Source organism: Oryx dammah, unplaced genomic scaffold, assembly GCF_014754425.2.
Source record: "Oryx dammah isolate SB20612 unplaced genomic scaffold, SCBI_Odam_1.1 HiC_scaffold_26, whole genome shotgun sequence".
Classification (NCBI taxonomy): Eukaryota; Metazoa; Chordata; class Mammalia; order Artiodactyla; family Bovidae; genus Oryx; species Oryx dammah.
In genome coordinates, this window is record NW_024070210.1 from 72,688,318 (window position 1) to 72,710,370 (window position 22,053).

The 22,053-nt window shown below is 41.2% G+C and overlaps 1 protein-coding gene across 2 annotated transcripts in view; it reads right to left on the reverse strand.

Moving 5' to 3' along the window:
• The window catches only part of FMN1 (formin 1), a 435,492-nt gene that overhangs the window by 140,462 nt on the left and 272,977 nt on the right, over window positions 1-22,053 (reverse strand). For both annotated transcript variants that reach the window (XM_040226990.1, XM_040226989.1), the window contains 4 exons: window positions 14,448-14,577; window positions 12,849-12,995; window positions 11,687-11,746; window positions 7,167-7,287 (listed from right to left, as the gene is read on the reverse strand). In XM_040226990.1, the coding sequence (XP_040082924.1) occupies window positions 7,167-7,287; window positions 11,687-11,746; window positions 12,849-12,995; window positions 14,448-14,577 (458 nt within the window). The remainder of the gene's footprint in view (window positions 1-7,166; window positions 7,288-11,686; window positions 11,747-12,848; window positions 12,996-14,447; window positions 14,578-22,053) is intronic.

Sequence of the window (22,053 nt, forward strand, 5' to 3'; positions counted from 1 at the left end):
TTCATCTCTCAGTCAATTCTTCATTATAGTAATAGGAAGAGGGATGGATACCATACTAAATTCCAAGTTAAACATTTACCAAGTTAAAAAGTGGTCAAGGGCAAGATGAAGTACAAGTTCTGGTAACTCACTGTCTGCCCTCTCTTCATCTCTGGGGACACCAACTATCCTGCAGGCAGGTTCCCTCCCTGATGCTATCAGTGCTCAGAGTTCCAAACTCATCTCACCCTCATCACCTCACTAATACTATCTCATCAATGTATTTGCCCAGACACTAATTTGTTTATGAAATTAACTGAGTTAAAGATGAGGATTGTTTCCACCTTGCAGGGGAAACAGTAGGTGGTCTACTGCTTACTATGTAGTTTCAAACAGGGAAGGTCTTCCAACATGTAAATAGTATAGCTGACTCATAGAGATTACTGGTAAAAATGATGCATTAACGTTTTATGGACTATCACTGATCCTCAACCTCACTAATCTAGCTACCTATAGTTGACAGTTGACTGTAACATGTTTTTGAAACTAGTTTTAATTGTATGATTTTATATTCATACCCAAACCTACTTGCCACCACACTAGTCTCTGTCCAGGGCCATAAGCGACTTACCACGTGGAAATGTTCTCATTTCCTGTTTGTGTGTGTGTGTGTGTGTTTCCTCCCTAATTCCTCCTCTTGTAGCTGACTGTATTGGTTTTGACTGTGTGTCTCTAAATGGTTTTGTTTTGTGGGCTTTTAGAAAGGAGTGAAGCTAAGTGAATGAGTTCAGTCTACCAACTTCATCTGGAAGACATGCTGACTATAGGTAAAAAAAACTACCAAAAACAAAACACATTTCCTTTTTAAGCTGTTACTTTCATGTATGTATGAATTTACATCCTTCTGTAACTTAGCTTTAGAGGTAGAATATTCAGATACTAATTTCATACAAAACAGAGGTTCATTTGGATCCTTCTGGGTTAATCTGGTCTCTCTACTAAAATAAGGACATGGGGATTGAAAATGTCGGAAGAAGTGATGAATATATTTCAATGTCAAGTTAGAGATCTTACTACTATTCAAATTTAGAATAAAGACTGCAGTGTTTATTGAATGCCTGGACTACACATTTCACACAGCATCTCATTTACAGAAGGCTTAAAAGAGTTAACATTTCAGGATGAACATTTGAAGGATAAACATTTATAGAGTGATAACAGATATCAAAAAAGTTAACAGAGACTCTGCCTCTCTGAAACTGTGTAAGTGTATTCCAAAATATTTCTAAATGATACATAAGAAAGGACATGTTCAAATATAGTCTAAAATGTTTAGAGAAAAGAACATCATCAGAATTATCTTAAAACACACATGAACACACACATACTCACTTGCATCTCTGCCAACATTCTCAAACAAGTTAGATTATCTTACCCTGAGTGTAAGAATATTGGAGTGGGTAGCCATTTCCTTCTCCAGGGGATCTTCCTGCCCCACAGATCAAACCTGGGTCTCCCTCAATGCAGGCAAATTCCTTACCATCTGAACCACTAGGGAAGCCCTAACTACTGATTACATTTTCCCAACTTACATATGCAGTAGCAGGGTTAATAATGCATCATTTTCAAGTCAAGATTTAGTACATAGTTAGTTGATCAAATATCTTACCCTTAATGATAGGGGGTACCGAGTACGTTTTCTTAGCTATTAAGGGCAATTTATTTTTATCCTTAAGCTTTTCACAATAGGCTGACTTCTCAACACCTATCTGAAGAGTTCCTATCCTTTCCAATAACAACAAAAAAACTGGCTGTTCTACTTTGAAACCCAGAAATAATTTTTATAATTATTTAAATAACAATATAATTATTTAAATAATAAAAAAATTGGATCATGTCACACAAATGTGGATTTGGGGGCAATGATATCATACTAGAATAATTTTTAGTAACACTAAAGTTGTCCATTTTGGCTTTCAAGCATCAAGACATCAGCGAGGATGTGACCTATTCTACTATATATGTTTATGTGGATAACAAACCCATGTAGGGTAATGAAGCTAGGGAGTATGAAGCGTGCTTGTATAGGGCTCTTTATCACAGTTACACCTACGAAGATCATCCAGGAATGACCATTTAACCAACAGCTGTGTTTTTTATATTAAGAATTAACAGCAATATCAACATCCCTTCTTCTTAAACTGTATTTAACGGAAAACATATTCTATGACGTATACTAAGTATGTTCAGTGATAGAAAAAAAAAACAATGTTTGATGTTTTGAGAAATCTTGGTTCAAACAGGGTTAAACCTATTTGCTTTTGTTTGTTTTTTTGAAAACTGCAGGATTTCGAAGAACCTTGAATAAGTTCATGTGCACTGTATCCCTGTGATTTGGTTTTAGTATACAGCATTTCCAGGTTTATGAGGCTACAGCCTTTTTTTTTTTTTTTAAGAGAGCACCAGTTCACATTTCATGCAATACTGGTGAGAGTCACTAGCTGGGGAATCCTACATCTAGGGCCTCAGCAATGGGTGTGTGTGTGTGGTGTGGTGTGTGTGTGTGTGTGTGTGTGTGTGTGTGTGTGTGTGTGCATGCATGCGTGCATGTGTGTGTGACTGGTTTTAACTGGCACAATCAGAAAGAATGCATTTCATGGCGTGTTTGTTTCTTATTGCTATTATGACAAATTACAGAAGACTTAAATGGCTTAAAACGATACAAATATATTACCTCATAGCTTCGTATGTTAGAAGTCTGACATGGGTCTCACGGAGCTGACATCAAGGTGTTGACAGGGCTGCATTCCCTTCTGGAGGCTCTAGGGAGAATCTGTTCCTTGCCTTTTCCAGCCTTAGAGGCTTGCCACATTCCTTGGTTCACTGCCCACTTCCTCCATCTTCCAAGCCAGCAACACTGCATCTCTCTGATCATTCTACTGTAGTATCTCCCGCTGACCTCAGAGAAAGTTGTCAGCTTTTAAAGATTCATTTAAAGATCTGTGTGATTAGATTAGGCCCACTTGGCCAGTCTGGGATAATCTCCCCATCTCAAGGTCAGCAAAGTCCCCTTTTGCCATGTAAGGTAATAAAGTCACAGACTATAGGGAGCAGGGTTTGGACATCTTTGGGAGCCATCACTCTGCCTACCACAGATGGGTTTGTAAGAGTACCTTCAAAGTGCTAGCTAGCAAACAAGGTCAAGGGATGAGACAGAGAGTAGTTATTCCTGTTGCTTGCTCCCAGGTATGACTTATATCACCAAAGTATCAGGGAAATAAAATTTACTATCTGATTAAGGGATGTATGACAATAAATAAGACAAAGAATACATTCACGATCACCAAGAACTTGTTCTGTAGTGCTCTGGGAATTAGGTTCTCCATGAACACAGTCAGTTGGGCCTTAACACTATGGGCCTGATTCCACAAAGTATGTGTTTTCCAGTAAAAGGTGTGTACTGTTAATCAGCTATATTGAAACTTTCCTAACTAAGGGACTATGCACTCATTACCTCTGATGATGCAGGTGTTATAATTGTCCTTAAAAAAAATCAGGTGAAATGATACTTTTTATCTGGGCTTCCCAGGTGGCACTAGTGATAAAGAAACTGTCTGTCAATGCAAGAGACACAAAAGATGTGGATTCGATCACTGGGTGGGGAAGATCTCCTGGAAGAGAAAATGGCAACTCACTCTAGTATTCTTGCCTGCGAAAATCCCATGAACAGAAGAGCCTGGCAGGACTACACTCCCTGGAATTGCAAACCTGGGATTTTCCCAGGCAAGAATACTGGAGTGGATTGCCAGTAGAAAGTATATCTCTGCCTCTAAAGTCTGAGTTCCTAATCCTGTGCAGTACCATTCACCTTGATAACCCATCTCTCCTCTATCTCCTCCAATCATGTAACCCCACCCCACACACAAAGTTCTTTCCCATGTCTCCAAGTGATCTGCTGTTGCTGCTGCTGCTAAGTTGCTTCAGTCGTGTCTGACTCTGTGCGACCCCATAGACGGCAGCCCACCAGGCTCCCCCGTCCCTGGGATTCTCCAGGCAAGAACACTGGAGTGAGTTGCCATTTCCTTCTCCAATGCATGAAAGTGAAAAGTGAAAGTGAAGTCACTGAGTGGTGTCCAACTCTCAGCGACCTAAGTGATCTGAGGGTCTATCAATACGTACATAGTTGGAGCAGGTTCTTGGGCTCACACACACCCTCATACACTAACTCTGTTGTCTGTTTCCTTATGTATCTTTCTGTTGTGACCTCTGATCAGATTATGGAGACTTCTGGGGCAGCAGCAGGATAAGTCATGACTAACAGGCCTTAGAGTCATATCTAGTTTCAAAATGCGACTAGGTCATCAGCTGTGAAGTAACCTGGCAGGTCACCTGAGCACCATGAACTTCCATTTCCTCCTCTTGTGAGGACTGTATAATGGTATCTGTTTCACAGTATCATTGTAAAGACTTATAGAGATGCTATGAAAAGTGCCTGATAATAATCACACAATAAATTGTAGCGGTTACTACTGTCCTCAATTCCCTGCTATGTCTTCCTACATAAAAGTGCTGGTGGAAGTTCTGGTCTCTAGGAAAGAGACAATCTCATTGCCAATCTCTACTGCTATCAGCAACATCTATACAACCAAAAACCATCACTTAACTTCCACTCCACTGTTAAGGTGTGGTTCTTGCAACCCAAGATGATTTTCTTTTCAAAGTCTATGGCTGCCCAGAGAACTAGGGCCTGAGGCTTCTTGAAATTTGCTAATCACATCTGGTTTAGCTTTAGACATTTTCTGGGGTTTTGCCAGCAGCCACGACATTTTAATGGCTACAATAAACCTCAAAGCCTCATCAAATCTTTGCTGTATGTGTGAAAATTATGTCCTTTTCAATTAAACATTCAATCTCGGCTCACACCCAGGCCTTATGGAAACGGAGCTGAAGCCTGAATGGGGACGGGAGATGAAACGGGCCGCCACGACTCTGGCCATCTTGCCAGATGGGATTTGGAAGAACAAGAAATTCATTAGAGAACCGATGGTCTGTATTTTCTTTAAATATTTACTAGGTACCTTTCATGTATTAAAAACACTGGCATCTCTAAAGATTAGCAGGGCATTTTTGTTTAAATATTCAATGTGTGTGGGGCAGCACCGGTTTCCTCATTTGCCTTGGTGGTGAACTTCATGTCTTCTGATGACATGCCATGCAAAGAAGAAAAATAGCTGAGGTATTGTTCAGTTTTCCTGTATAAGGCAGCTCTTCCAGCTTCAGAAGTTCCTGTATGTCCCTAAAATTGCCTGAGGAAACTATCAGTTAAGTCCTCAGAGATCTGGAATGACACCACAGATCACCCTAGAGAAAGCAAGGTTCACCCCTGCCTCTCCACTGTCCTCCGAATTCACTCTTCTTTTCCCTTTGTCATTTATCATCATACACACAGAGACATCAAAGGCAGGGGGCCGAGCCAGGCTGCCTGATAAAAGAGAGCCCATGGAGGGAAAGCAGGCGAAGAGGAAAGATCCAACACAGATCAGGTTTCTGCTCGAAGACTACATGAGAGGGGAGACCGTGGTTTCACAAGGACCAAGAGACGAGAGAGGCTGGGCAGTTAGGGATAGCCCTGGTGGCTCAGATGGTAAAGAACTGGCCTGCCAATGCAGGAGACACAAGAGATGTGGGTTCGATCCCTGCGTCAGAAGATCCCTTGGAGAAGGAAATGGCAACCTACCCCAGTATCCTTGCTTGGAGAATTCCATGGACAGAGGAGCCTAAATATCTAACATACACATGTACTAGACAAGCACAGGTCCTCTCTGCTGCTGCAACAGCTACCTTGAAGACTGGGCTGGCCCTAATTCTGCCACTGAAGAGGGACAGAAAAATACTAATATGTGATGGCTTACTCTGCTTTCTTACAATAAGAATCAAGCTCATCTCAGTCAAGGAAAAAAACTGTTTTTGAGGAGAGGAAAAAGAATGATCATGTGTTCACAGATCACATTCCTGAACAAAACATCCAGTTGGTTGAATTCACGCTCTTGACCACATCAACAGGAGGAAAAAGAAACTCCACATGTTCCTTTAAAAATCATTTACAAGGTAAAAATATTCAGTTGTAACCACCATCCTTATTTAAGTAAGTTTTATGCCTAAAGTAAAAATAAATGGCTTGCCCTGCCACCGGGAGCAGATCTTTCCCACTTTACTTGCATTTCCAAGCTGTCCTCCGCCTAAGACTTAGATTTCTGAGTACTCTTTCACAATAAACATTTTTAAAATGTTTATTTTATGTCTTAGTGTAAAAATATTCCTGGTGCAAGCTCTTCATTTCCTCAAGCTCTGCTTTTGGCGCTCTGGGCTCCATTTCCACATTAACACGCTCCCTAAATCCTCTGCAGAGCTCTTCAATAGGAGTTATACAAGCTCTGAGGCAAGTATTTATATTCTTGGACAAGGAGATGTCTCCACTGTGAAAACACAAGACTTGAGAGATGCCAAAGGAAAATTCCTGCCCAACAGAGACATATTTTCACCTTTTAAAAAAGCCAAAAAGGGCTTTCAGCATTTTGCTTTGGATAATTAAAAATGTAAATTAAAATAGACTGTTTACTATGGGTCTGGCCATCACTATTAGACTTATATACATAAACAAAATATATAGGAATGTGAGTGTGCATTTTGCATGACAGTAACAGAGAAGGAGAGATAAGGCAGCATAGTAAACTAGTTTAGAAAACACTGAGATTTTCTAATTAGATCTAATCTGCCTCTCTCTGGCTATGTGAATATAGCTTTACTAAGCTTCATTTTTCTCATCTATAAAATGGAGTTAGTATAGTTCCTGCTTATTTGGGTTACCTTTATCTTCTTACCCTAGTTAGAAGAATCATATAAGACCACAGTAAGAATTTAAAAAAAAGAAAAGAGTTGCAATTGTATCTGTTACATGTTGGAAAATATAGGTAACAAGAAACATACCTAGTAAGCACTGATTAACACTAACAAAAGAGACAGATGTGTAAATAAAGTGACTCCAAACGGTACGCAGAGATGGGAGTGTCCCGAAGACTGTAGTTCCTGAACTCTCACCAATTCCATTCCACGAGCCAGAGAGATATCATCCTCTTCAACCATTTAAAAAATATCTATGCTCATAATAACAGAACAGTTCCCATTACCTTCTAGTTGCCTCTTTAGTTTTCTCAAATCTTTTATAAGGTCTTCAAATTTGACTTGAGAAGCCAAGAAGAAATCCTGTGGTTCAGGCAAGGGGAAAACGCTCTTTTCTGTTCCTGCTTCCTAGAATATATGGTAAACAAAAGTACATTATACTTCCCAATTGTCACTTTCAGTTGAAATTCCAAAACATCTTTTTTTGGACAGTCGGATAAGAATCATAGCAAAGACCCCCAGCTATTCCTAACTTTGGACTGGTTACATTGAAGTGCTTCTGTGTCTTTTGTACTATCATTTTGGTCTTACTGGCACTGAGGCCAAGGCTATGGCTGTGGCATGGGCTGAGGTTTTAATTTTTTAAATTATTTTGTGGCTGTGCCTCATAGCATGTTGGCTCATAATTCCTGGACCAGGGATCAAACTTGTACACCCTGCAGTGGAACCTGGGAGTCCTAACACTGCACTGCCAGGCAAGTCCCTGGGTTGGGTTTTAATTTGACTCTTGAATCAAAGAGAAAATGGTCAGATATGTCCTAATCTTAGACGCTCTATTCCCATGGAAAAAGGTATAGGAAGAACACATGAAAGTGCTTAAACTGAAAGTCCCTGTTGAGCTTCACATGGTAGCAATTAGATAACTCATCTTTGGGGTATGCCCATGGGTGGAGAAGGAAACGGCAACCCACTCCAGTGTTCTTGCCTGGAGCATCCCAGGGACGGCGGAGCCTGGTGGGCTGCCGTCTATGGGGTCGCACAGAGTCGGACACGACTGAAGCGACTCAGCAGCAGCAGCAGCAGCAGCAGCATGGGTGTGAATTAGAAAGTATTGGACTAGGCAGCACTGAAGTGGGAGAAGCAACTGCGCTCATTTATGCTCTTACCTACCTTCCTCTGCACTTTAAAGCTCATGTGTGTGTTTGTGTGTGCATGTGTGATCAAATTCTTCACATATTTGTAAAGATTCTCCTAATGTTGCTTGCCTTGGAAGTATAAAGCTAGTTGTTCAGTCATGTCCAACTCTTTGCCACCCCATGGACTGTGGCCTGTCAGGCTCCTCTGTCCATGAAATTCTCCAGGCAAGAATACTAGAGTAGGTTGCCATTTTCTTCTCCAGAGTATCTTCTCAACCCAGGCATCGAACCTGGGTCTCCTGCACTGCATGCAGATTCTTTACCGTCTGAGCCACCAGCCAAGACCTATCTTAGTAGGTATTTACAAAAGCATGGCTGTGTAGAGTGCTGACAAAATTCACAACTACAGCTAAGAGAGGATCTCAGCAGAGAAACATCCAGAGGTGCACAACCTGTAGGCACACAGGGAGAGCAGAGCCTCAGCTAACTTTTCCAGTCCAGCCGGCTTTCTCCCCAAGTTGTTCAACGTAAGCTTTGTGTCTTACATGTCTCAGGCCGTCTTCGCTTATGCTTCTCTCCACACAGGCTACTCTGCCAGCTCTCCTTCACATTCCATCTTCCCTACTGCCATTAGGACTAATTCCAAACTCTACAACTGCTTTACAAGGCACTTTATGATCTGGCCTCTGTCTCCATCTCCAGCCTGATTTCTCCCTTCTCCTATCTCTAACTCCCTCACTCTTATACTTTCAGAAAATAAAAGAACAGGCCACAGTCTCTTGCTTGTAGACTTTTGTCTACAAAACTGTCTCTTTCCAAATCCTTCCCCAGGCCCTCCTCACATGTCCTGGTTCATACTTCTTCAGGTCTCAAAACAGCACTTCTTTAAAGCTCTTCCCAGAACTCCAGCACCTGGATGTTTCCAAGAGCCCCTGCTACTTCTCATATCACAGCACTTATCAACATTAATTTAAAAATTGCCTTGTTAGCATGGTGTCTTCCCCAGTAGACTATAAACACTTTGAAGGCAGGAATTATGTCTTGTTCTCAGTTGAGTACTCACCATCAGGTCTACCAATAAACTTTGGCACTATTACAGACAGCTTATGGAACACTGTTCTGGGAAGTCTGCATCTTGGACAGGGGTCATCTACCTTATTACCCTCTTTTCTTGTGATTTCAAGAATTTCCTGGGTCCTTCCCTCTTCCTTTAAGACATCTGGCCCCATTTGTAATGCTAGAAGAAAGTGGTTTTCCTCATTTGATCAGAACAATATTTTACATGATCAGTATACTATTTTTCACTTTCCTTTACTTATGTTACTGCTCTAAAAAACAATGGAAGCAATATTCTAGTATGGGTGCCAAGATGGAACAACATCTAAGATGCTTGCCACAAAATTCCACAGTAATCAACATTGGAAGAACTCATGCATATCTCTTTTATAGTCTTTAAAACTTTTTATCAGATTCAGTCTCAATTTCTTCTTTTTTTTAAGGTAGAAAAAGAGAAAATGCTGCTGAGCAAATCAGCTTAGTAGTAGCTCTTATGCAGAGGAGGCAATGGCAACCCACTCCAGTACTCTTGCCTGGAAAATCCCATGGACGGAGGAGCCTGGTAGGCTGCAGTCCATGGGGTCGCAAAGAGTCAGACACGACTGAGCGACTTCACGTTCACTTTTCACTTTCATGCATTGGAGAAGGAAACAGCAACCCACTCCAGTGTTCCTGCCTGGAGAATCCCAGGGATGGCAGAGGCTGGTGGGCTGCTATCTATGGGGTCGCACAGAGTTGGAAACGACTGAAGTGACTTAGCAGCAGCAGCAGTAGCTCTTATGAAAGTTGCTCAGTTAAGAGTTCAAAAGACTTGGCCCTAAAAGGGTTTCTTTAAACTTCACATAGACCTCAACTTGGACCAAAAATCATCCATGAGTAGAAGGAAGCTTGGAGCAAGTCACCTTTCTTCTGCTAATTGCTCTTCACCACTAACCACAAACATCATCACTTAGGCTCCTAAAAGGGAAGGGATCATTTTATAATTCACATAATCCTATACTCTTTAGTGAAATTCATTCTGCACAGTGAAAAACTGGGAGAACACCACACAGTTGTTGACTTATTTTTCCTAAACTGGACCATCCTATTGTTCAGTTGCCAAGTGGTGTCTGACTTGTTGTGACCCCATGGACTACAGCACACCAGGCTTCCCTGCCCTTCACTATCTCCTGGAGTTTGCTCAAACTCATGCCTGTTGAGTTGGTGATGCCATTCTGCCACCTTATCCTTTGTCACCCACTTCTCCTGCCCTCATATTTCCCAGAATCAGAGTCTTTTCCAATGAGTTGGCTCTTCACATCAGGTGGCCAAAATGTTGGGGCTTCAGCTTTAGCATCAGTCCTTCCAAGGAGTATTTAGGGTTGATTTCCTTTGGAATTTCTGAAACTAATCTTATTGTATTTTAACATTTTCCTCTGTGAAGCTGATTCCACTGGGTTCAGCTCTCTTCATCAGGAGTCAAATTCCATAGGCAAATTTTGTCCTTCCTACATAGCGTGTCTGTGTAGGAAGGATGGCTGAGATAGACACTATGCACAAATCTGCTCATGTCAGCTTTGAATTGTCACCCCAAGATTCTTCAGGATAGTTCTTCTGCCACTCTGGTACCTATTGTCAGAATTGTGGGTGCACAAACATTGTCTCAAGCTCAACACACCTTTACTGCTCTACCAGAAAACATCTGTCACCTCCACTCATCTAATTCTTCACAGATGCTACTGACTACACACTTGTGGATATTTACAGTACATTCAACTCAGTAAGTATGTATCAAGCATTACAGACAGTCAGATAAACCCACCAGGAGGGGAGGAGAGATGACAAAAGACTTGATCAGTGCTTAGCTTGTTCTCTGCATGAAATTGCAGGCTTTTTGCAAAGGACGCCCTGGAATCTTGACTTTTCTTCCCTCGGTACCGAGGAAAAACTCTGCCTTTGTGGATAGTTAAGTGGGACTCCTGACAACATTTTCCCAAGACTTTTTCCATTTATTGACTGCTAGGTTTCTCAACAACTTACAATAGTACCTCTTTCTTCTCAAAGCTAGGACTCCTTGTTCTCGATTTAATGAGAAGGAATAAAACATAGAAAATGGTGCTCAGGTGGATTCTCACAGAAATTTTTATTTCTAATGGCCAGTGTAATTTAAGCGGGGAAGATGGATTTAAATTCCACATCTTTAACTTGTTCACCAATGAACATTGCTGATAAAGTATTTGAGTATTACTGCATATTAAGTTCCTAAATTTTGGTCTGCAGCCCAGAATCTAGTTTCAAATATAACCAATTACTGAATGGATATAGGTTTCACAGGAACCCTCACAATCTGGTCAGAAGGCACTGAGATGATTAGGGATCTCTCTGAAGCAGTGTTACATGGTAGATTAGGAGGCCGTAGATTTGTACCACTGAATAATGCTTCCCTTCACAAGAGTCAACTAAATTCTCTTGGCTCCAGTGTTCCCATCTGTAAACCAAGGAGGCTGGAGAGCTCTCAGATTCTATGTTGGACTTGAAATTCATCCATCCAGCCATCATCCAATTTCTGAATGCCAACAACGTGAAGGAGTTGAAACCCCATTAGGCACAGTTTTCCACATAATGCCATTTCTTACCTGATCATAGTAACGCAGGTAATATTTCACCACGTAGTCCACCAGATTAATCCCATTATCCTAGGTTTAAAAGAGGAGCTTAAATGAATATCCTTCACATGAGACTCTGCCATAGTATACAGTCAAAGAACTGAAATCTCATTTTGTAATTCTTATACTTTTGTGATACCTAGTCTGGATTCTGTTTGATACTGGTGAAATTATCCTCCTTGTCCCATTCATTTTTAATGGCATCTATAGAAAGAAATGACACTACACTTTTCCTTTGAGGGGGAGAAAACCCAAACAGATAATCCATAAGACCTCTGAGGTAATGGCTAAGACACTCAACAAACCAACCAACCAAAAGACTGTCTCAATATTTTTAGGCATAAAGCCAAAAAACGAGGAGGAAGGGGAGTGCTAAAGAGAACCAGGGAGCAGAACAGAAAAACCATCCCTCCCTTCCCACCTCTCAAAAAATGTGTGTTCTTAATGGCATGAAAAACAATCAAGATGGCTTAAAAGGAACACCCTGCCACTTTATGACCCTGGGACTCCAGGGGAGAGCAAGCCCTCCCACAAGGCAGCCTTTGTGTCTTGTTCACGTGGGTCTAACTCTAATTTGCCTGTGTGTTTCCCCTCCCTCCATTCCCCCTCCCTGCCCACCCTCCCCCACCCCCACGGGACGTCTAGCTATGGGCTGCTTGTTTCTAAAGAAAGCTCTGCAGGGGTGTGGAGCCAAATGATAATCAGGCTCAGAGGGGTTGACAGTGGACCCCCCAGTCCAATTGTTGTGGACCAAAGGATAATTCAAATGCTCGGCTCCCTTGGTGATTCAGCATCGCTCCCTACACAGGGGTGAGTAAATTACAAGTAGCTAACACCAAATTCAAACAGATTCAAGTCTTGTGCTATGGCTAATACTGTACACTATCTGTTTTATCCTCTCATGGTAGTTCAACATCTAATTGTGTGCTTTCAAGCAAATGAATGTTGGGAATTTTTCATCAAAAGAAGATCAAACATGAAAAACCTGTATTCAAAAGAAAGCAAAGAAAAAAATGTACTGCTAGGAGGAAGACAGAGATGAATGGGACAAGTAGGGATACCTTAAAAAAAAATTGAAGGGGTAGAAGGGAAATGATGGCAGATCACAGAAACTCATATGAAAAATAAGTACCCGACTTTTGACGTCCTTGAGTTTGGGCAGAATTTCTAAGCTATATCCATCTGCTTGTCCCCGAGTCCTATTTCCTCCATTCATATAATTTCCAAAAGCCAGAATGAGAGCTAAAATATCTTTTACACTTTTCATGTGCAGCAAGCCCTGGAAAAAAATAATAATTATTATGAGGCTGAAATCCAAATGCACCTATGTTCATTCAACAACAAATGTTCACCAAGCACCTGATAGTCTGTTTGCTGGCCTGTTACCAATGGGACTTAACAATTGGTGAAACAGAAAATACACTTCATTAAGCCATAAGTGTCTTTAAAAAATATGTTAACAGCCATCATTTTTTATCATTTCAATGAATTACAAACTACATGTTTTAACACTGAATATTAAATATTACATTCTATTTGAGTCAATTTTATTTTTTAAATACTTATTTTAAAGGATTCAGAAATTGAAACAAGAGAGTTGTTACAGTTAGGTTTTGTATTTGATGGCTTCTAAATACAAAAGGTTTTAAGATCATTTGAGAATCTGGTTTTGGACATTGTCTCTATATAAACAGCATAGTTAAATGTCGGGTAGATACAACAGCATGTCTATGTTTCCTTATCCCTGGAAATAACCCTCAGAGGTGAACTACGATAATGTATTTTGAGGTCACAGGCTCTGTTTATTAAGCGCTTGCTTATTTGTCTATTAACTTTTACAATTTCAAACTTCCTGGGGTTTTCTTCAGCTTCCTCTCTCATTTGTTTCACTTCTTTCTCTCTCATTCTTTGGCTCCAAGTGCAAATTTTCAAATTGATACTTTTTTCCCTTCTCTATAATTTCAGTTGACTTTATTTTCTTTTATTTCAGGGTAAAGACAGAAAACCAAGTGCAGCTCCAAGTTGACCTCTGCTCCTGCTTTTTAGGGCATTATTAGAAGGTGCATATTATATACCTTGGTGATATTTATGCTTTCTTTATTGAAATTTTTTATGTTTTAGAAGGGGAAAAAAAAAAACATGTCTTCAAATAAGCAACTAAACATTACAGTATGTATGCAGGATCATCATGTGGTCCTGGGATGTAGGTCACTGGGAGGAAATGCCAAGCTCAAGAATTTATAAAGAACACCAGTGGGATGAAGCCAACAAAATTTATTGGCCCATCACGCATTGCCATAATCATTTATGTCATTTATCAAGTCTCTGGAATCTTCTTACAATATTTCACTATGTAAACACATTTCAGATGATCCAGTGCATTGGTTTAAGGCAAAGCTCTTGCAATCTTGGACAGAGTAGAAAACACACTATACTATTAAGGTTGGTTTTAAGTGGCCAGTATGTATATTGGGAGGTATTTGGAATATGTGAGAAATCTGTAGAAGTGTTATTTTTTTTCTCCCTCTTTATCCTCTATCAATCTGCATCTCGTTTCTTATTCATTCACCTACCTGCACACAAAGTTATGGGATAATCGTCACAGGGAAATACACAATCTTAAGGCAAAAAGTTTTCTACAAAGGGACTCAAGTTGATCTTTCCCACTCTCCACTCCCTCCTCCACCCCCAAGAGAGGCAAAGTTATCCTTGAATTAAGCAGCAAACATACCTTAGAAGCTCGTGTGATGATCTCTACCTTTCGGTGCAAGGCGGTGATACCCTCAGAAAAGACAGATCTGAAGATTATGCACTGGGCACGTTCAGCAAAATTAGGGATCTGGGCTAACTCATGCAAAAATCTGTAAAAATTAAGAATGAATCAGCTGACTTCATATACAGTCACACAGGAAATAAAAAGACAGCAGAAAAAGATTCACCATGAGAGCATTCCTTATTTGACAATGTCAATTGAACCATCATAAAAGGTATCAAATAAGCAAACTCAAGGGATGTGCTCAACTGTGGACAACAAAGCCACTTTTCAAAATGGGCTTCCATATAACACCTCCCACCCATCAGAATGGCTATCATCAAAAAGAATACTAACAAATGTCGACAAGGATGTGGAGAAAGGAGAATTCTCATACACTGTTGGTAGGAATGCAAACTGTTGCAGCCACTGTGGAAAACAGTATGGTGGTTTCTCAAAAACCTAAATACAGAATTACCTTTTGACCTAGAAATTCCACTCCTGAGTAGACATCCAAAAAAACTGAAAATACTAATTTGAAAAAATATATGCACCCCAATGTTCATAGTGGCATTATTTATAACTGCCAAGATATGGAAGCAATCTGTGTTCATGAATAGATACATGGATAAAGAAGATGTACACACAATGGAATACTGCTGCTGCTGCTGAGTCGCTTCAGGCGTGTCCGACTCTGTGAGACCCCATAGACGGCAGCCCACCAGGCTCCGCCGTCCCTGGGATTCTCCAGGCAAGAACACTGGAGTGGGTTCCCATTTCCTTCTCCACAATGGAATACTACTCAGCCATAAAAAGAATAAATCTTACCATCTGCAGCAACATGGATAGACTCAGAGGGTATTATGCTATGGTATGTGAAATAAATCAAAGAAAGACAAGTACTATATGATATCACTTATATGTGGAATCTAAAAAATATAACCAGATCATGAATATAACCAAAAAGATGCAGATTCACACAGAGAACAAACCAGTGGTTACCAGTGGGGGAGGAGCAATATAGGGCTAGGGGAGTGGAAGGTACAAACAACTGGGTATAAGATAGGCTCAAAGATACACTTTACAACACAGCTATTTTGTGATAGCTGTAAATGGAAAGTAATATTTAAAAACTATAGAATTTTTAAAAATTAAAAATATATTAATGGGTTTCTATATTGGTGAACAAATGTATGATGTATAAGTTAAGAACAGAAAGTTAATGCAAGTATACTGAACCACGTCAAGTTTAATCTATCTCCTGCTTCCCAAATAAGACTAAAACCCAAATGGGAAGCATTAATCTTTACAGTCTGAAAAAAAAGAAAAGAAAACAACACAATCGACTCCCTTTATAATGCAGTATTCTCTAATAGCGTATCAACATAGGCTAAGTGAAGACAAGGCAAATGTCTACAGGCAAGTGATTAAAAGAAATCTCTTTCTAAAATGAGCTTACTATTATTTTTCTGTTCAATCAATTATAATAGTCATAATGATTCTATTCTACAGGTGTTTACTTTTCCACATCAACTTACTTACACAGACAAGAGTTCATAGTTCCACGCTTGGAACAAGGCAGGCACTCATTAAGGGAAAACAATCTAAAGTTTCTTAAAAATTACAGCAAGACAGATCTTAAAAGCTTAAGGTGAGTCCTGACCTACACACAGAAGCTCACTGTCTGAGCAGCTGGGCACTGAAGCCCCTTGCAAAATTAAGTTGGAAGAGTTACATATTCTTGAAGCCAACCACCCGAGGAAAGGGGTATAAACTAAAATGGATGGAAAGAGTTGGAAATGAATCCAGAAGAGGAGAGAATCCACTAACAGCTATTAAATCCATCCTGGGGTTGAAATGATGATTAACTGATAGTTCTGAAAGTCTTAGTCAAATCGTAACATCAATACCTTGACATTTTGTAACCTCTTACCAAGAATACTTTTACATAGGAGCAAAGCTGGAGCCCCTTTTTTCCATAACCCCCCAACGTTTCTTAGTTAATACTCTGTGCCTCTTTTAGGGACACTTGGGTTTTAATAATAATTCTAATAATCAACTGTTTTTCTTATTCATCCTACAACCAGGTCATAATCCCTTTTCTTTTTAATGGCACTGAGATGAAGTAAAGAATGCTCATAAAAGAAAACATACCTTTGTTTTAAGGTTTTGTAACTTTTGATTATTATGAAAACCATGTGATGGGATATAAAAATGAAAACCCAAAGGAATTCTGAATCAGAACAAGATGAAAAAATTACACACTATATGTAAATTGCTTCTTTGCTAAAATTAGTTTCAAACCACTGATTCATTTATGACTGAAATCAGGGGTATCACCAGTTTTCACAAATGCAAGCAGTAAAAAGCTTGTGGGCCGGGAGGCATCTGGTCCTGTAAGTGAATCTTGGGAAGTCTGACATATTCAAATGCTGCCGAGTAGCACCCTGCATTTCTCCCTTTCCAAATACGACCATGAAACACTTCTCCCAAAGTAGGACCTATATCCCAGAGAAGGTACACTTCCTTGTTTAAGTGGACACAGTGAGTGAAGAACTGATGGCAAGAATATACAGATCAACACCCCAGCTTACCAGCAAGGACTTAGAAGAGAAGAAGGAAATGCTGGATAAACAATCATTCATAACTAATGTCCAGAAAGGAGGCTTAGGATCCACAGAAGGAGATGAGCCCATAGCCTCAAGTAATTTGTATTACCCAGAAAAAAATGAAATAGAACTACAAGGTTCCCTGGGCTCAAAGCTTTACTGGAATTAGGGTTGGCACTAGGAAGGCTCTCAGAGAACCTTAAAGACCCAATGTGTATGGAGAAGGGGCCAAAACACATATCCAGAGTTGAGTCAGGAAGGGAATTCAGAAATTTCACATTACTTTTAGATTGGACTCTAGGAAATGTGTCATCAAAAATACTATAGCATCACTCACCAAGAATTTTACTGTTTTTAGATGAAGCGTTTACAGTGTGTCAGGCACCATGCTAAGACCTGAGAACCTAATTTAACTTATACATAATTGATTCTTGATCACCTGAGAAATAAATCCACAATTACCGTGGAGTTTGATGAGTGATCTTGGTGATGGGACCTAGAACAGGAGCTATGGATGCCACATGCAGGGCGTCACAGTCAGAGCCCTGGAAGGACCATGTCAGCCCAGGTCTCTGGGAGCCCTCTGGTGCTTGCGCAGGTCGTGTGTGAGAAATTGCCAGTGAGAGCCTAAATAGGCTGCCTGACATTCATGGGCAAAGGTGAGAAGAAGCTAAAATGGAGCTTCATGTTCTAAAACACAGATTTCAAGCTTTTTCTGAATGAATGAATGATTGGAAACAGAAGAGTGACACTTCCAGCTTCTTGTTTTAGAAAATTGTCCTGGCAAGGCTTGGATGATTGACTGGAGGCTATAGTGGATCTGAGGCTGGGAATAGCTGGAATATTCTAATGGGTAGGTGAGAAGGCCACCAGTGTGGATGTACAGGGGCAAATAGTTAGAAAGCAATTGAGGTGACCAGACCCAGAGAAGCTGACCCAGCCGTAAGATACTGAGAAGAGTCCAGGATGATTTGTGGGTTTGGGGCCTGGTCACCTAGCAGAAGGTGAAGATAAGAAATACTAGAGTAGCAAATACGGGAAAAATGAAAACGAGGAAAGCACCATTTCCCGTTTATCTGAGAAAGTACCAGAAGCATGTGCTGTGCTTAGTCACTCAGGTGTGTCCGACTCTTTGTGACCCCATGGATTGTAGCCCACCAGGCTCCTCTGTCCATGGGAATTCGCCAGGCAAGAATACTGGAGTTAGCTGCGACGCTTTCCTCCAGGGTATCTTCCCAACTCAGGGATCAAACCCAGGTCGCCTGCATTGCAGGAGGATTTTTTACCATCTGAGCCACCAAGGAATGTTACCTCAAAGGCTATGAAATGTCTAACATCTTACCCCATCTCCTCAATTGGGTTTTATTCTCTACCCATAAGGGAAGGGATAAGCACTCTTTTACCCATCACCAAGGAGGGCGTCTTGGGCATTATTAGCTCATGGTACTCATGAATATTTATGGACTGATTTCCTTTAGGACTAGTCTACACTAGGGCCAGAGATAGGAAGGACTAAATATCCCCAAAGAGCCACAGACTAGGGACCTTCCCTTTCTGTCCTTAAGGCCAGATGGTCTTGTCAGGGTGGACTGTAACTAGAGTCTGTATGCAGGAGAGATATTCTGCACCTCACGGAGAATGGGTCACACATGCACAGCAGTAACTCAGCTCACAGCAGGAATGACGCAACAGGCCCACTGTTTTCAAGGGACTAATATTTGGTTAATGATCCCTTGGAACCCTGAATGATAACATTTCTGTCTGTGCATGTTGTAACCTATGTTCCTCCACAGAAGAAGATGCTAACAGAGCCTTGCTTCAAAAAGTCAATGTGTCTTCATTTGCGGGGGGGTGGGGGGGGGGGGGGGGTGGGGGTGAGGGGGTGGTGGGAGGGCAAGGCAGCTATGGGCATAAGTGAAAAGTGAAAGCTGCTCAGCCATGTCCAGCTCTTTGCGATCCCACGTACTATGCAGTTCATGGAATTCTCTAGGCCAGAATACTGGAGTGGGTAGCCTTTCCCTTCTCCAGGGATCTTCCCAACCCAGGGATCAAACCTGCATTGCAGGCAGATTCTTTACCAGCTGAGCCACAGGGAAGCCCAAGAATACTGGAGTGGGTAGCCTATCCCTTCTCCAGGGGATCTTCCTGACTCAGGAATTGAACTGGGGTCTCCTGCATTGCAGGTGGATTCTTTACCAACTGAACTATCAGGGAAGCCCATAAGTAGAACATCCCAATAGGCTATATAGGGTATCCTAACTTCAGGCCAGAAAAAGCACACACCACGCCTAATTAAATGCAATAGAAGCTCCCAATGCCTCACTACCACCCCAAGCAGAGTGTGAACAGAGTTGAGGACCATCGCTGGAGAGAGTAGTTCTCAGAGAGCCTAGTCCCAAGCAGATGACATCTCTATGGGAAATGGCTTCCTACATCTGGCCCCACACTCAAGAAAGCTGATGAGGTGAGTGATGAAGCCAGGCTCTCCAGACTCAAATTTATGGGACCGGGCACCACAGGAATCTTAGGAAACTGCAATGTTGAAACTATAAATGATTCATATTTTCCAGTATGTAAAACATGCTTATAGTCAACTCACTTGGAGCTAATGGCAAGTAAGTGGCCAAAAAATCAGACTCTGGCATAAATCAAACAAATGCTGTGCTGTGCAGGAGGTTGGGAGTAAAGGTGAAATTCACTTAGGGCTGGAGGCCCTACCTCTCTGGGCCTCACCCTCTAGCAACTGAGTCCAAACACATCACCAGGACAATATGACCATCTTCTCTGCTGTCAGTAAGAGCTTAGCATGATAAGGAAGCCATTAAAATGACCACTTACAAACTTTAAAAATGCCCTTCATCTACGTCTCTGTTTCTGCCTTGGAAATAGGTTCATCTGTACCATTTTTCTAGATTCCACTTGTGTGTATTGATATATTTGCTTTTCTCTTTCAGACTTACTTCACTCTGGGTGACAATATTCCAATAAAAATTTTTTAATAAATTAAAATAATAAAAATGCTCTTCTATCCAGATCCCCAGTAGAGAAAGCAAGAACAAGAAGTCATTTTGTTAATTACCTGCTACCATTACTTTTTGTCTTGGCAATTAATCTTGTAAAATAATACCAAAAAGGCATTAACACAGAAGGAAAAGGGGACCCCTTTCAGGAGCCATACCCACTGTTCATTTCACCAGGTTGGCATTCCTATAGCTTAGGGCAGGGGTTGGTGAATTATAGACCCCAGGCCAAATTCAGCCCATCACTTGTTTTTGTATGGTCCATCAGCTAAGAATGGTTTTCACATTTTTAAATGGTTGGGGATAAGTGAAGGATAATATTTTATGACGTGTAAAAATGATATGAAATTCAAATTTCAGCATCCATAAATAAAATGTTATTGGCGCACAGGCTCGTCCATCATCTATGGCTGCTTCTGGGCTACAACAGTAGACTTGAATAGTTCCAACAGACTGTAATGGCCCACCAAGCCTAAAGTACTTATTGCCAGGTCCTTTATAGGTAAAGTTTTCCAACTTTGAGCTTAGAAGATGATTGCTTAATGTGGTATAGTTAGCACTACCCAAATGCTTAATCACATGATGCAAAGAGCCAACTGCCTGGAAAAGACCCTGATGCTGGGAAAGATTGAAGGCAAAAGGAGAAGTGGGGCCAGAGGATGAGATGGGTAAATAGCATCACTGACTCAATGCACATGAATCTGAGCAAACTCTGGGAGATAATGGAGGATACAGGAGACTGGCATGTTGCAGTCCATAGGGTCCCAGTCAGACATGATTTAGCAACTAAATAAGAACAACAAATGTTTGATATGTCCTACTGTCCCTGTTATGGACTGAATGTTTGTGTCCCCTCAAACCCATATGTTGAAATCCTGACCCTCAATGTGATAGTATTAAGGAGTAGGGACTTTGGGCAGTAATGAGTACATGAGGGTTAATCCCTCATGAGTGGGGTTAGTGCCCTGCAGAAAAAAGACACAAGAGCTTCTTTCCTCTCTCTGCTCTCTGCCACGTGAAGATATAAAGAGATGCTGGCAGTCCAAAGCGTGCAAGAGCATTCTCACTAGAACCCAGCCATGGCTGCAGCTGGATCTCAGACTCCGGCTTCAGCAACTGAGAGATAAACATTTTTGTTGTTGGCAAGTCACCCAGTTGAAGGTACCTTGTTAGAGCTGACTAAGTCAGTCCTCAAATATTTCCATGGCTTTGTGTCTAAATATCTGTTATTAGTCTTTTCATTTTCGGTCATTAGCTCCTTAATGGAAATTAACTCATTATATTAGAAAGCAAGACATGGGATTGACCATGTGATGGGTCAGGGGTAGGGTTGGTAAGGATGGGAACTCAGGGTGATGGAACTGAAGGGCAGGGGAGCCCACTGAGTCACAAAATTCCTAGGCTTCATGAACTAACTTTGGGTGTGTTTTGGGGGGAGAGTCCTGGCATATGCTCCACATGAGAGCCAATCATTGAAGTGTCCCCAAATTACCATAATGGTTTGTCAGTAACTGAGTAAACCTAAAAATCCCCCACCCAGTCACTGGGAGATGATTTTTGGACCTTGGAATCCAAAGAAAGTGGGGCATTTTAGAGGAACCAAGGGCAAGGTATGAAGGTTTCGGGACAGGCCATTCACCTGTCTCTGGGGCTGACTTATAACCCTGGTGGTGGTTTAATCATCAAGTCATGTCCAGCTCTTTGTGACCCCATGGACTGTAGCCCACCAGGCTCCTCTGTCCATGGGTTTTCCCAGCAAGAATACTGGAGTGGGTTGCCATTTCTTTCTCCAGGGGATCTTCCCCAGCCAGAGATCAAACCTGGGTCTCCTATATTACAGGTGGATTCTTTACCAACTGAGCCACCGGGAAGCCCTACTTACTCTAAACTCGATCAGTTTCCTCTGTTTCCTATCCCTCCCCTCATCTCCAAGCTGAGAAGGGTACCCTGCCTTGG